This window comes from Cygnus olor, chromosome 12, assembly GCF_009769625.2.
Source record: "Cygnus olor isolate bCygOlo1 chromosome 12, bCygOlo1.pri.v2, whole genome shotgun sequence".
In the NCBI taxonomy this organism is placed as follows: Eukaryota; Metazoa; Chordata; class Aves; order Anseriformes; family Anatidae; genus Cygnus; species Cygnus olor.
Window position 1 is genome coordinate 11,261,280 of NC_049180.1, and position 14,851 is coordinate 11,276,130.

Genomic DNA, 14,851 nt, shown 5'->3' on the forward strand with positions numbered 1-14,851 from the left:
TGCTTCGACCGGCGGTGGGGGGGCGGGCCCGGGCCCGGTCCTCCGGGCGGCGGCGGCGGCCTCCAGGGGGCGGCCGAGGAGGGCGGCGGTGGGGCGGGGCGGCGGCGGCCGCGGCGGCGGTGGGGGGCGGCCATGCCGTACGCCAACCAGCCCACGGTGCGCATCACCGAGCTGACGGACGAGAACGTCAAGTTCATCATCGAGAACACGGACCTGGCGTGAGCGCCGCCCGCGGGGACGGAGCCGGCTGGGGGGGGGGGGCTGCACCGGGCCCGGCCCCGCACCGCCCGCGGCCTTTCCCAACCCCGAGCGGGCCGCGGAGGCCCGAGCCGGTGGCAGGGTTGGCGGGGGGCTCGTCGGGAGGGGCTGGGGGCGAGCCCCGGTGAAACCGGAGCTGGTTTGGCCCGGGACGCGGGCAGCTCCTGGGCCCCGGCGGCCTCAGTAGGCTTCGGGGCCGCGGGCTGGGACGGGGCCCACCGTGGTGCTACGGTAGCCACCATCAGCACTGTCGTGTGCATCTCCACAGGAGGGAAATGCGTCTTAAGGCATTGCGCTTCTCAGTGTCTAAGCTCCATTTTTTATTGCAGGGTGGCAAACTCCATTCGAAGAGTATTCATAGCAGAAGTTCCCATTATAGGTATTGCCTTTTACTTACTGTTTTGCCTGGTGGTGGTTATGGTTCTTTGCGCTGCCACCCACTCATCGGTTCCCATCTGTTTTCTCCTCTTTCTCCAACTTGTCTTCAACTCACTTGGATGGCACCAGATGCTTAGCTAGTACTGCTGGATGTAACTCATGGGGCTAATGCCACCTCAGCTTCACTGTAGTCTACAATTTTCTGCGCCTTTGTGAACTGCCTGGCTTTTTCCCACAGAAATAAGTCTCAGCACGTTTCTTTCTTCATTGCAGCTATTGACTGGGTCCAGATAGATGCCAACTCCTCTGTCCTTCATGATGAATTTATTGCCCACAGACTGGGTGAGTGCCTGACAGGTTAGAGGAGGGAGGTGGAAATGACATGAAAGGCTAATGTAACAGCAAGGCAGAGGTCGTGGGCAAAGTTTGTCTCAAGACTGCTAAAGCACCTTTGTCATGAGGCTGCTGTTTTTCAGCTCGCATTGGCAGGAGGGACAGTGCACCCATCATCTCGCTCAGACATGTCTCTGATTACCCTGTTTCCACAGGTCTCATCCCACTCACCAGTGATGACATTGTGGATAAGATGCAATATTCCAGAGTGAGTAAAACAAAACATCTTGGGTACTTATTTTGGTGGTGGTGGTAGGTGCCTGAACTAGTGGGAAATGCTACAAATTCTTGCTGCAAGCAGTTTGGCATAAATGTTTTGACCCATGTCTGTCCCAGGACTGCACATGTGATGAGTTCTGTCCAGAGTGCTCTGTGGAGTTTACTCTTGATGTCCGGTGCAATGAAGACCAGACTCGTCACGTCACATCCCGTGATCTCATCTCCAACAACCCCCGTGTCATACCGGTCAGTGTAATCTCTCTGCTTGCAGCGAGTCCCCTCTCTACTTTACCGTTGAGGCTGGGTTGGCTAGCATATGGGGTATGGATAAAATAAGGCCTTGAAGAATGTTTCTCACTGCCTTAAAATCCTATTTAAAATGCAGTGGCAGCACAAAGCAGGAATATCTGCATAAACAGCAGCATGTGCCAGTACCCTTCTTTTTGTTGCCTTGTTGGAATTCACTTGCTGTCTGATGACATCTCAAAACAGTATGGCCTTGTTAAAGCCTCATCCTGCATCCCTCATCCTCGCCTCATGGGAAGCTTTAGCTGCAGCCCATCTATCTTTCCTTGAACACTCAGAGTGTGTGTGTTTGTGTCATACTGTCGTGCTGTTGCATTCTCCTGCCTGCTTGCTGCCAGGATTCTGGCAAGGTCAGCCCTTTCGAAGGCAGCAGCCCAGAGGCTTCAGGTTTTCTGATTCTTAGATCGCAGCGTGGCAAGGTGTGAGGAGACTGGGCCACAGCACTGCTGCCAAATAGCTCTTACCCAGTCACCTTGGGCAGGGTTGGCAGAGACAAAGGAGAACAGATGCAGAGGGACTTAATGGAGGAAGTTTGAAAAAGGTGTTGGGCGGAGGGTCCCTGAGGCTGCATCTGGAGGTCATTGTAACCTGGGGGCTGGTTCTGATGGCACAGTGAAGATGGTTCCAGAGTCTGCCTGGTTAAAGTGTTAGACATAGAATCATAGAAACATTTAGGTTGGAAAAGACCTCTAAGATCATCTAGTCCAACCTAGCTGCGGTGCTGTGAGTTCTGTGTGTTGCCTTCTAGCAGTATTGTGGGTGACTCTGGACTGTGTCCTCGAACCAAGCAGCTGCGCGGGGCCCAGGCTGTAACCCTCTCTATCCTGTGGGAGGGAGCAGGCCCATGGAGTGGGATATCACATATGGAGCTGCAGCTCGCTAAATTGTCCTGATTTCCATTAGATAGGGTGGGCTGAGTTTGTTGCTGTAAGGCACTGTAAAGTGGTTTTCTGCAGTCTCTCATTTTTGTAGGCAATTATCATTTGATGTGGGGAGAAAAAGTGATCTTGCAGTTAATTCACTTGGTTTTGTTCTCCTTCTGCAGGTAACATCTCGGAGCAGAGATAATGACCCCAATGACTATGTGGAGCAGGATGGTAAGTGGTGTTTCCATGAGAATAAGATCTGTGGGAGGAAATGGATTTTCCTTTCAGTCTCTTTGAACACCTCCTTCATTTACTAGTCATGTAACCCTAAAGTAGGTGTAAAACAAACCGACATCTAAAGTTGATAGTTGAGAGACACCACCATCAGTGGGGTTAGCATTTTATGTTAACACCACTTAAATGTTATCCCCAGAACTAATGTCCTGTGTCAGAGATCATTTCTGTCTGCCCTTGTGAGAGCTTAGAGACAGCAAAGATGCAAAATGCTCTACAGTCTTTTGTTGCTTGGGGGCTTGAGCTGTGCCTTTGGGCATGTGTGCAACTCCTTTTTACATAGCCTGATGTTTTCTAGCTACTACGGGGACACAAATGAGTCCCTCTAAGAATCCAGGCAAGCCCTGGCTTCTGGTGACGTATTCCTGATTACTAATAATTCCTGCCTTTTCACTAATTTCCTGCTCGCTTATTTATCATCATCCTTGTCAAACTGGCATGTGCTTTTCCACAGACATCCTGATTGTGAAGCTGCGGAAGGGCCAGGAGCTCAAGCTGCGAGCCTATGCCAAGAAGGGCTTTGGCAAGGAGCACGCCAAGTGGAACCCCACGGCTGGCGTAGCCTTCGAGTATGACCCAGACAATGCACTGAGGCACACAGTGTATCCCAAGCCAGAGGAGTGGTATGTCCTAGTTGACTAAAACATAGGGCTTGGCTGGCCCTGTCTGGAGTGGGATATGTAGTCTTAGGGTCAACCCAGGGTAGCCAGTACAACAGCTGTAATAATAGCCTAGAACTTAAGCCTGACACTTAAGGGCTCCTAAACCTAGGCGCTGGGGTGTCTCAGTGTTTTTATTTCTGTTTCACCTCTGTTGGCCATCTGGGATAAGATAAGGCTGAGTCTGTCTGGAGGGACTTGAAAAGATTTCTCACATGGATTAAGTGTTTCCAAACAGTCTTTCCAGTGTGATGTCCTAGAAGCCATGAAGTGTAGCAGGTAGAAAGATACGGTGTGTTGGCCCAGCTGATGTACATGGTACTGCGGTGATGTTGCTAGTGACGTAGATGGAGGAGTGGAGGTGCAGGACATCAGGATGAGTCTCACGGATGTCCGATTAATTCCTGCTAGGAAAAATCCCATCTCAGCTGTGCAGCAGAGACAGTGCTGGTGTGCTCTGGTGTTTTCCTCACCAAGTGAAAAGTAGAAACAATGTGGTCCCTTCGGGCATTGTCATCCCTTTGCTCGTAGCAGCTATCAGACTATGCCAGTGCAGTGGATGGAGCCACAGTACCTCAGGCAGGGCTCGCTGAGCTGGGGCAGGGCAGGACTGATCCTGTCTCTCCTGTGCAGTTCAGAGAGGTGGGAGTCTGGCAGGTCCCACCAGGCTGGGGCTGGCGAGTTGCTTCATCTGTCAAAGATACAGTGCGGTCTTGCAGCAGTGCAACTTGTGCCACGGTGCAAACAGTGCTTGCTGTTCCTCTGAGTGCTTGTGTGCTGTAGGGCCAAATGCGCTAGAGTGTGGGCTCCGTGCTGACCTTCCCTGCTCTTTGATTCCAGGCCTAAGAGTGAATACTCGGAGATCGATGAGGAGGATGCTCAAGCCCCATATGACCCCAATGGGAAGCCTGAGAGGTAGGAAGCTGAATGTGCTCCCACTGCCGGGAGATGGGGGGATCCTGCTGGTTGCATTGCTTTGTTTGTTGTTGATGTCAGATACGGTGCTCTGAAATTTCCCAGCCCAGGGAGCTGGTGTTCCTTGAAAAGCAAGGTAGGAGTTGCAGTTAACTGGTGATATGTCCAGGCCCGGCAGGTTTTCCTCTCAGGGAGATACTAGATGACTCCTCTGAGTTTGTGATGTCAAGCAGGGCATTAGGGTATTTGGTGAAGTATGAGGCTTGGCGAGGAGATGCTTTTAGGAGGATGCTGAAGACACCGATGTCACCAGCACGTGCAGTGTTTATTCACCCATGTGAGTCTCGTGCTTTGATGGCTGGTGGTACACCCTCTTCCAGGTGATTCCTACTGAAGGAGTAGGAGTACCTGCAGCCAGCCAGTCGTAGCTTCCCAGTGCAGCTTGTAAGTCACAGAGCTGAGCAGGGAAAATCTCACAAATGTTCTTGCAGCCTGGAGGGTCACAAGTGTTGGAGTGAGCTCTGGGTCTGTGGCTGCTGTTGTAGAGGCACCCAGCTGGTGCCCAGCTGGAAGGTCAGTGCTGCTGATGGCTGGGGACTCCCAGCAGATCTCATGGAGATCTCATTGTGGGTCACAATGGGCTGGAACTGCTCTGTGGGTGCTCTCTGGTTTTACACATCTGTCCAGAGCAGGTGGTAACTTTTCTCCCCTGACTTGTAATCTCAGGTTTTATTACAATGTGGAGTCCTGCGGCTCTCTGCGCCCAGAAACCATCGTTCTCTCTGCACTGTCTGGCCTGAAGAAGAAATTGAGTGACCTCCAGACACAGCTGAGCCACGAGATTCAGAGTGATGTCCTCACTATAAACTGAGGTGGCCCCTTGCACAGGATTGTCCAGGCAGGAGTGATGCAGAAGGTTCCTGTCTCTGCATGGCAGCACCCTAGCCTGAGGCTTTTGCCTCCCCATCTCCCTCTGCCTTTCCTGGCCCAGTTCTGCTGGTCAGTGACACCTCTTTCCTGGCTCTCCCTTCCCAGAGAAAGCCATCATGACACATAGGGTAAAAGAAGAAATCTGTAAATGTCTTGACTGGGATGGGAATGGGCTTTGTCTCTAAGTGAGCCCAGAGTTTTGGACTTTAACCACAGGACATTTGGGATCAGGAAGCACATACCTTGGTTATACAACCCTATCTTATTTACGTGTCCGTTCCTTCCTGTGCTGAATAAAGCCTTACCCCCCCTAGGTTCAGTCATCCTTGAAAGCTGCTCTGGGGCTGCAGGAAGAGTTGTCACATTGTTTAGTTCCCTCCAATAGACAATAACTTAATGAGATCTGCTTTGGAGGGAGCATTGCTCTCTACTGCTGATTGCTGCTCTTGACAATTATCTGCTACGGAGACCAGAACACCCTCCAGCAGGTAACCCTGTTGTTTACAGTTCCAGCGCTATATTTAAAGCAGATGTTTGAGGCTGGCCTGGTAAGAGACATGCTTCAGAAGGCAGTGGGGCAGGAGAGTGCAGATGGGCCAGGGAGGCTGATCTCTATTTAAAGGCTCATTTGGAGCAGATTCTACCCATGCGCTATTTAATCTTTATGTTAAGAGCTGGGGTTAGCAACCCCCAGCTGGCAGCTTTGACCATGCCTGCAGCCCGCAAGGTATGAGCTGGCTTACATGCCAGGCTGGAGCTTGGTGCACATGCCGAGCCATGGCAGTGGATGAAGGGCTCCAGGGATGGCCCAGTCACCCCTTCTCCCCTTCCTCATTGTCCAGGGGGACCTGGGACAAGCTTCTCGGTGACACACTGCTGGAGAGAGCAGGAGCTGCTTCTTCCTTACCTTGGTGGCTGGAAGGCAGGGGAAGGCCCCTTGGGGCCTAGGTGAGAGGATGGCTCAGGTGCAGGAAGATGTGCTGCTCCAGCTGAGCAGGGCACACAGCCTGAGTCAGTTCTGTTTTTCCCTCCGGGGAAGAGCTGCTGAGGTTAGGCTGCTTGCAGTGTCCTGTGGGCCAGGGCCTGCCTTTCTCTGTGCTGTTGCTCTGCCACATAGATGTACCTGCCCCCATGCCCAGAGGCAGTGAGCAGGAGCATCTAGTTCCCCCTGGCCCTGACAGGTGGTTCAGGCTTTGGTTGTAACCATGGGGGGGCTGTGGTGCCCTGCCTGGCACAGCTGCCGCTCTTCTTGCCCCAAGACCAGCACTGTGCCAGACAGCCAGGGTAGCACTAACCAAACTGTCAGAACACTGGAAGAACTCAGAGTTGGCGTGGCTGGAAACTCTGTCTCCCACGGATACAGAGAGCCAGTGCTGTGCTAGTGTGGCCCCAGACAGCTGAAAGTGGGATACTGGTGTCCTCCTTTGCCCGGGGGTAGTTGATGGAGGGTATGACTTGCTACACCCATTTCCCCTCCCCAGCCCTTCATTTGAAATGTCCTTGCAGTCACTGGCAGCAGAACAAAGCTTTGAGGCAAACACACTGCCTGTAGCATTAGAAAAGTCTCCCTTGGTCAGCATTTTTCTCTGGCATGCGATACTTGAACTTGTACTTCCTGAGCGTGTTTGGATGGAACAGACAAACAGGAAGGGTGGATAAGGGTTGTTTATTCATTGAGCAATTCCTTAAAAAAAAGAGAAAAAAGACTAATCAAACATTTTTGGTAATAAATGTTAAATCTTTTCTGGATGAGGTCTGTAGCCAGGAAAAGGCAGCAGGTTATACCTCTCACCCAATGGAGGACATGCTGCTGGGCTGGGGTACCCAGGCACTCTGCCAAGCACAGGGAGCAGCCCTGCTCTGGCCCACGGATGTGCCAGCAGCTCCCCAGCCTCATCTACAAGCTACACAGACCCAACACACCGTATTTACAGGCCACAGACCACAGATTCCCACATCACAATGCTCCCTGCCCCCAAAGCACAGACCTAGAGCTTTCAGAAAGGAAATAAAACCACCAACCAACCGAACCAGACCAAAAGACTGGAAGGAAACACCAAGGTTTCTACTGCAATAAAAAGATAGCCCTTCTAAAGGAGTTCAATAAATAGGAGAACTAGAAAATCAATTGCTTTTGAGTTCAATACATTAAGCCCAGTTCTTGTGTGCAAGGTCTTTGACCCATTCTCACTGGTGCCCACTAGCAGCAGCATAGAAGGAGCAAGGACAAATGAAACGAGAAGGGAGTGCAGCTGAGAAACGCGGCTGTTCCCCACCCGTGTCCCCTGGAAGGGCCTGAGGCGGTTCCTCTGCCCAGGGATTTCTTTTTTTTCCCCACAAAGCTTACCCTCAAGGTATAGCGGCTACTGTCCAAAAATGGCCCCTAGGTTGCCAGTTCTGCACAGGTAAATGGAGGCATTGGTGGGGACATACGCATGCGGAGGGGGGATCCCCGGGGCCAGGGCTCAGCTCACCCCAGCAGCCCCTGTCCCAGCATGCGCTGCCCTCTCTGTGTGCATGAGGCCTCGGTTTGGAAGGAAAATCAGTTTCTCCTGAGACATCTCAGTTCTACAGAGTGTTCAAATCTCTTTGAGAAGTGCAAAATCAGCCCAGTGCTGCTTCGTGCAGCAGCCCCGTAGGGCACGGCCAGAGCACATCAGGCTGGTGCAGCTGCCTCCTTCCCCATGGCAGGCCACTCTCCAGCCTTCCAACCCACAGAAAATTGGCTGCATTTTTTCACACACCCCCATACCTCTTTTTCACCTCTCAGCTGTGTCCCCGAGAGCTTCTCCTCGAGGTCTCTTCAGCAGGTATGAAGTTTGCATTTGTGTGAGAAGGGAAAATCTCTTACTGTACAATACAGATATGCAATACATATTTAAAGTCACTTAACATGGAGCTAGCTGTCACCTTCTGTAACTTCAGGCTGAGGTGAGAGGCCCTGCTGCCAGCACCCCAAGGGGCTCGGCCCAGAGGATGCCTGGCCTCAGTCTCTCCATGCCAAGGGGCTGGGCACCTCTCTGAGTAGCGGGCGGCTTCCCAGGTCCTGGACACCCCCAGAAAGAAAAAGTGGTTACAGGGCACTGGGATGGGAACCAGTGGAGCCCCCACACGTCCCGCTGCAGCCACGGTCCCCACACCACTGGGTCACGGGGATGATTTGGACTCCCTGCTCTCCGTCTTGTCGCTGTTGGAGGGCTTTGGCTTCAGCAAGATGAACCTGTTGAGGAGGTTGGTGTCCGAGCTGGTCTGGGCGCCTGCATACACCTCCCCTAGGGACGAAGCACAGCGTGGTCTTGCCCAGGGAACATGCTGGGGCTGGAGGAGCCACAGGTCCCCAGCAGGTCCCCAGCAGGGCACAGGTAGATGCTCACCAGTGTAGCTGGAGGAGTCAGCCATGTTCTGTGAGCCAGTGATGTGGTGCCAGTAGGCGCTGCGGGGCAGCATGGTGGTGGGGGTGCAGGGGTAGGAGAAGTGCTCACTGCCCTTGTTCAGCAGCTGCCGTGGACAAGAGGGGGGGTGAGCATAGCAAACAATGCCCCATGCTCACCCCAGCAGGGCACAAGCTGTCCCAAAGCCGCCCTCTCAGGGCAGCTGGCACAACCCACAGCAGCCTCAGGGCCACAGCTCACCCTGACATTCTTCTCCATCTCCAGCAAGACCCTCTTGTGCTGCTCAGCGATGGCCAACGTGGCGCTGTGCACACGCTGGTAGATCTGCTCGCCCTCTTGCGTCTGGAAGGTGTAGAGGCCCTCGCCTGCATCACACATCCTATGGGGATGGAACATGGGTCATCACGAAGGCCAACAGCACCGACCAGGGCCAACCCACCCAGCTGAAGCCTCACTGGAGCCCCGGGACCAGAGCCCCCCGCTGCCACTGGGGCTGGTTTTGCACAACCCCACAGCTGTCCACTGAAGGGAGCAAAACCATACTGCAACCGAAGCAGAGAGATGATTAAAAAAGCTGCCCCAGCAGCAGACAGTCCAGCTTCCCATGCCTCAAGTGCTGTCCTCTCTGTGCCCCTAGAACATCTGGCTTGGTGCAGCCACGTGCTGAGCTGGGACTAGGTGAAGCCCCAAACCTCCCCAGTGGAGCTGGGCTGGAGCACAGCCCCCCAGCACCTACTGGGGATGATGGCTGCCCCTGGGTGCCCTTCTTGGGAAAGCAGCTGCCGCCCCCTCCCTTGTGCCCCAGGAGAATCCAGCCTGGTGAGTCAGCGGAAGCCAAGGGCTGGGATGAACGGGAAGATCATGTTTCTTCTTCTCAAGAGCCAGTAATTAGCAGGAAAGTTCCTAACATAGCCAGGCCTGACGGAGCCAAAGAGCAGGAGCCCAGCTCCTGGAGGACTGGGCATGTGGGTGGCCCCAGGAAGGGCCTGCAACTGCCCCAGGGCTGTGGGGCAGAAGCCCTCACCCTGGTGTTGGGGCCTGCCCTACCTCAGGGCAACAGGAGCAATGCTGCCACAGCACCTGGCAATAGACGTGCCCATGCTAGTCCCTGTCCCCGTGAGGGTGATGTCTCACCGTCCTGCCTCGAAGGTGAAGCGTGTGGCATCACGGCCATAGCGGCGCAGGGAGCAGAGGGGCCAGGACACCAGCTTCACCCGTGGGTTGTGCATGTCCCAGAGGTAGATGTTTTCGTGGGTAATCTGCAGCTTGCATTCGCCATAAACATCCAGGTTGGGGCAGGGGAGGAGGAACACGTTGAACCGGTCTGGAGGGGAGAGGGAGTGGGGGGCAAAAAAAAAAAACGAAAAAAAAAAGATCTAAGCAGGGCTATAGTGGGGCTGAGCCAAGCAGGTGCCCTTCCACCTGCACTCACCCGTCTGCTCGCACTGCACGCCGGGCGCCAGCAGGTCAGGCTCCCCCAGACTGATGTCGTTCAGGTGGGTGCCCAGGCACTCCACTGACAGCACCTTGTACCACTCCTCAGCCTCCAGTTCTGCAAGGCATGTGGCAACTCAGGGCTCTCACCGGCCCCAGCAAAAAGGGGCCGCACAAGTTCAGCCCAGCCCAGCCCATGGGGTGCCCCCATACCCGAATCACAGGTGAAAGTCCGGGCTGAGTCATCAGTGAAGACAATGGCCACCGCCTGCCTCTTGGTCTCCTTGGGCAGACGGGTGATGCACTTGACATTGCTGATCTCAGTGACCTGGGGGGGGAAAGGGGGAGGGGGCGTCACTGGAGGCTGTGTCCATGCCTGGCTGCATCCCCCTGCGGGTCCCCTCCATGCACCAGCACTCCTCAGCCATGGCCCCTCACCTTGGGGCACCCACGCAAACACGCTGACTTCTCATCTGGGTACTTCTCCAGGCGCTGGGGCCCTTTGCTGGAGGATTTCCGGAAGACCAGCCAGCACCGCCGGTAGATCTGTGGACAGAAAGTGCCCGGACAGGGGCTCAGCACCACACAGCACTGCCGCTTCTGTGCATCCCCCTCTCCAGTATTAATTTGCTTTTTCCCCCCCCCCAGCAATTGAAAGCAGAAACCCCGGGGTTCAGGCAAGGCTCTCCATCCCTCAGCAAGCCGACCTCAGCTTCCCTATCCCCAGGTTTCACTGGTCCCAGACGGGTGGGAAGCCCAAGGGGCCGCGGACCCTTCCGCCCCGTCCCATCTGAGCTGTACCGGGGATGGGAGGGGACACTGGGGGCTGGGCATCCTGGGCCTCCCTACTCGGGGCCCCTCGAGGCCCCCACCCTACTGGCCGTAATTACAGCTTAATTAGCAAATATGGGAGAGGTCCCCAAGGCCAGGCTGCCCGGCCCCATCCTGGCATCTCCCCTTCCCCTCTCCCCCCAGTCTCAGCCTGTGAGTGTGGCAGGGCCATCCCCCACCCCCACCCACCCGCTCCTTCTTTGTTCTCCCTAATTAGCGTGAAATTACCCAGCATGCTCGCTGCTCTCGGTTCCGAGTGATGGAGGCGGGGGCCCGGCCCCACTCCCCATTCACCCAGCCACAGGGGCTGCCTCCCGCCTGCACCCCGCAGGGGCACCCCCTCTGCAGCTGGGGTGCGCCCCCGCCCAGACCCCACAGCCCAGCCACAGGACAACGAGCGGAGGGAAACTGAGGCACGGCACTCCGCAGGGTGACTCGGGTAGCAAGTGGCCCAAGCTGCCTGCCCCCCTTGCCCTGCATGCAGCCCCAACATGCTGCTTTTTCAGCCAAAAGGCCACAAAGGCTGGGGGCACGGGCTGCCGCAAAAGGCAATGTGGCTGTGTCCCCTGGCCACAACACCTCTTGTGGCAGCCAGTGGACGCCGAGCATCCCCCTACCCGCCTATGTGCCCCCCTGGCCTCCCCCCAGCCCCACTCACCCCCAGCTTTCTGCTCTTCATCCTCACATAGCCTTGCTTGATGATGTCATTAAAATTTGTAGCCATAGCGAAGCCTGGCGGGGGGGGGCCCTGCTGAGGGCAGGCTGCTGCCTTCACCACCTCTCCTCACCACCTCCTCTTCCTCCGTTCACCTGCACTCCCCCCCACCGGCCGCTGTTTCACCGCCTCCTCCACCCCAGCTTTGTCCTAGCGTTGTCCCCCATCTTCTCCCCGGCGCGGGTTCCTATCTTGGCACCGGCTGGAAAATAAAAATGACAGATAGACAGGAGATGGTGACATCTTCCTCTATCTCTCCTCCTCCTCCTCCCTTCACTGGCTGAACCATTGCGGTGGAACAGTCCGGCATTAACCCCTGCCAGCACAGCAGCACCAAGGCAGCTCACCCCAGCACACACATGGCGAGGGGGTTCCCCACTTCGGACCGTGCCTCCCCGCCTTGCTCAGCACCTGCACAGCTCCTTTGCTCTTTGTACACCCCCCACAGCACAAAAAACACTTGCTGCAGTGCCAGGGGCCACAGGACAGGGCTCCCCCTGCACTGCTGGACGCGTGTGCCACACCTCACCCACAGGTCTCCATTACCTCCTGCGCTTCATCTCCTTCCTCCCAGGCTGCTCAGTCTGGCAGCAAAATGGCCCTGGCTACCAGTGCTGACATCAGTAGGGTTCAGTGTTAACAACCTCTTGCCAGGAGCTGGAAAAATTTAAAGAGTAGAGCCAAGCCCTGTCCTGCACCCCACCCCTCCCTGGCCGAGGAGTAGTGTCCCAGGGGACACCATGGTGTCCAGCCCCTACCACGGCTAGGAACCAGGGCCATGTAAGGCCTACTGCTCACCCGTGGGCTCCTCTGCCCTCTCAGCACCTCCCCACCCTCAAAGAGGGGCATGGGGCCAGAACAGAGTCATTCACCCACTGCACTGCCTCATTCACAAGCTCCAGAGCACTGAGTGATGCTGGCCCAGCTCCGCCTTTGGCAGTGGTGCTGTGCCAGCCCTTCACCCCCCCCCTGCTCCTCCCCCTGCTTCTCCCTCCTCTGCCCAAGCCAGACAGCATCCCTGATGCCCCGCTGTCCAGCCCTGGCCCAGCCAGGAGAGCCCCAGCTCACCCGCCTCCACAGAGTTGTTTATCCTTTCGGAAAGATGCTTCCCCTGCATTTATTTTATTTATTTATTTATTTTAATCCCCGGAGTCCTACACAATTATCTTAAATGTCAGCATCTGCAAGTCTGTGGCTTTGACCCCACACAGCGCTCCAGCCCTGAGTAGTCTGCAGGAGGCCCCAGACAGCTCAGCTCTGCCCTGGGATGTTTCAGCCATAGTGCTGGTTGCCAAAGAGGCTGCGTGCTCCTGCTTCCAGCCCCGAGACCCCATCCCTGAGCCGGCTCTTGAGGCCATCCCATCTGGAGGTGTGCATGTCCCTGTGGTGCCTCAAGCTCCCCTAGCACCACCACTCCGCACCCGCCCCACCAGAGCCTCTCGCAACGAGTCCTGGAGCCTCAGCAGTAAATAATTAATGCAATTCAAAGCGAGATGAAAAACCAACATGATTACTCAGAAGCCAAACAGCACCAGCTCCAGCAAAGGCGGAAGAGGTGCTGGGACTCATCTGCCACCCATTTCCCACCACCCCAACGGGAGAGGGCCCGCAGCATCACAGCTCGTCCAGGCACACCAACAGAGCAAGAACACCGGCTGCATCCCCATGGACTCCTCTACCTCACTGCAGTGGCCATCGGTCCGATGGCCAAAAGTGAGGGCCATTGAAAGCTGAGCCTGAGCTGCTTGCCAGGGCACATAGCCCCAGAGGCTCCGCCATGCAGCTGGGGCAGCCAAACCCAGCTCATGCTGCCCAAGCATCCCGGTACAGCCCTCCCACACCAGCACCCAGCAGGACAGTGCCCCAGACAGAGGCTGACAGCATCCACATCCCTGATGCTGCTGTGGCCACCACTGCCACCACCCTGCAGGATGGAATAGGACAGGGTCAGCCTTGGCTCTGGCTCTGTCCCAGCACAGAGCATCAGGGATGGGCAGGTGTGGGTCCCCTCACTGCTGGGAAGGGGCTGGGAGTGCCCCAACCCCACACCAATGGCCACTGCTGGGGTCCTGTGAGGCCACCATTGCTCCTGCTTTCTTTGGATGCCCCTGCAAGCCCTGGGCTTGCCCAGGGAGGAGGGAAGGAGGCTGAAGGAGAATGTCGCCACACAGCTGGCCCATTGCCTCCTGCCAGTGCCTGCAGTGATGCCCGCACGGTGCCACAGGTCAGGCAGCCAGCATGTGCCAAATTCAGAGCGCTGGACGCATGGCTGGCCTCGGAGGCCATGCTGTCTGGAAGGTCCTTGGCACCAGCTCTGTGGAGCTGCATTATCCCTTTCCCAGATGGAAAAATCCCCGAAGGAAGGCAGTAACCTAGGAAACAGCCTGCTGGTGGAGGAACGGGCATTCCTGGGGATGCTCGGGAGCCAAGCTCTGCGCCAGGGACACCCCATACCCAGAGCTCCCCTGGTCCCCAGGGCCCTGCACCGCCAGGGACAGTCCTGGAGGTCCGCGTGCAGCTGGGAGAGGCAGCTCCAGCCACCGCTGCTGCCCTCGTGGCCCACTTGGGTGACCCCAGGATAGCTCCCCCCGAGCTGCCCTGCTGCCCACGAGGAGTCCCATAGGGCTGGGACCCACCCTGAGTGGTTGTAGCGGTGGGGACCGTGAGAGCACCCTGGGGACCCTCCTGACGCAGGACAGGACCAGCGCTCACCTCCGCGGGGAACACCGCACCCCACGCACATTACAGCGGAGCCAAGGCTGTGCCTCCTGCCCCTGCATCCGCGCCACCCCTGACCGGGCACCCCCAGACCGGGGCACCCCCGATCCCCAGACCTCCGCCACCCCCCACGCTGTCAACCCGGCACCCGTGCCAACCCCCTCCCCGGCCTCGGTGACCCCACCCCAGCCGCGCTCTCGGGCCCTCACCCCCGGCCTTACCCGGCCCCACCGCTGCACTCGGAGGCTCGGGCGGCCCCGGCGTCCGGCGCGGCGAGACGGGGAGACGGGGGGACTGGATCCGCGCGGCCCCCGCCCCGCCCCGGGCCCCGCCCCGGCCCCGGCCCCGGCCCCGGCCCGCCCCGGCTGCTTCCGCGCCGCCTGGCCCCGCCCGCCCGCCCGCCCACCATTAGGCTTCAGAGTGAACGCCCCGTGGCCATCGCTGCTCGGCGGCACCCTGGCTGTCCCCAGGCTCGATGAGGCTTTGGCCGGCTGGGGCTGCCGCACCTCAGCCACGTCCGCTTGGAGGAAAGGGACGGAGAGC

The 14,851-nt window shown here is 57.0% G+C and overlaps 2 protein-coding genes across 5 annotated transcripts; one reads left to right on the forward strand and one right to left on the reverse strand.

Moving 5' to 3' along the window:
* The first annotated feature begins 62 nt into the window (after positions 1-62).
* On the forward strand, positions 63-5,531 carry POLR2C (RNA polymerase II subunit C). The gene is made up of 9 exons (XM_040570836.1): positions 63-218; positions 588-637; positions 910-978; positions 1,185-1,237; positions 1,366-1,494; positions 2,600-2,651; positions 3,169-3,337; positions 4,214-4,288; positions 5,015-5,531. The coding sequence occupies exons 1-9, from the start codon at positions 133-135 to the stop codon at positions 5,157-5,159; spliced, it is 828 nt and encodes a 275-aa protein (XP_040426770.1). The 5' UTR covers positions 63-132; the 3' UTR covers positions 5,160-5,531.
* A 1,337-nt stretch (positions 5,532-6,868) lies between these two features.
* On the reverse strand, positions 6,869-14,635 carry DOK4 (docking protein 4). Of its 4 annotated transcripts, none has more exons than XM_040570834.1 (10): positions 14,530-14,609; positions 12,137-12,247; positions 11,534-11,792; positions 10,483-10,590; positions 10,258-10,372; positions 10,043-10,162; positions 9,745-9,934; positions 8,851-8,989; positions 8,593-8,716; positions 6,869-8,438 (listed from the first exon to the last, which is right to left on the reverse strand). In XM_040570834.1, exons 3-10 carry the CDS (start codon positions 11,597-11,599, stop codon positions 8,425-8,427), a joined length of 876 nt encoding a protein of 291 aa, XP_040426768.1. In that variant the 5' UTR covers positions 11,600-11,792; positions 12,137-12,247; positions 14,530-14,609; the 3' UTR covers positions 6,869-8,424. The 4 variants fall into 4 exon arrangements, with proteins under 4 accessions (XP_040426768.1, XP_040426765.1, XP_040426766.1 ...); XM_040570831.1 differs by having other exon boundaries at positions 6,869-8,490; positions 14,530-14,606; XM_040570832.1 differs by lacking the exon at positions 12,137-12,247 and having other exon boundaries at positions 6,869-8,490; positions 14,530-14,635.
* Positions 14,636-14,851: the final 216 nt, after the last annotated feature.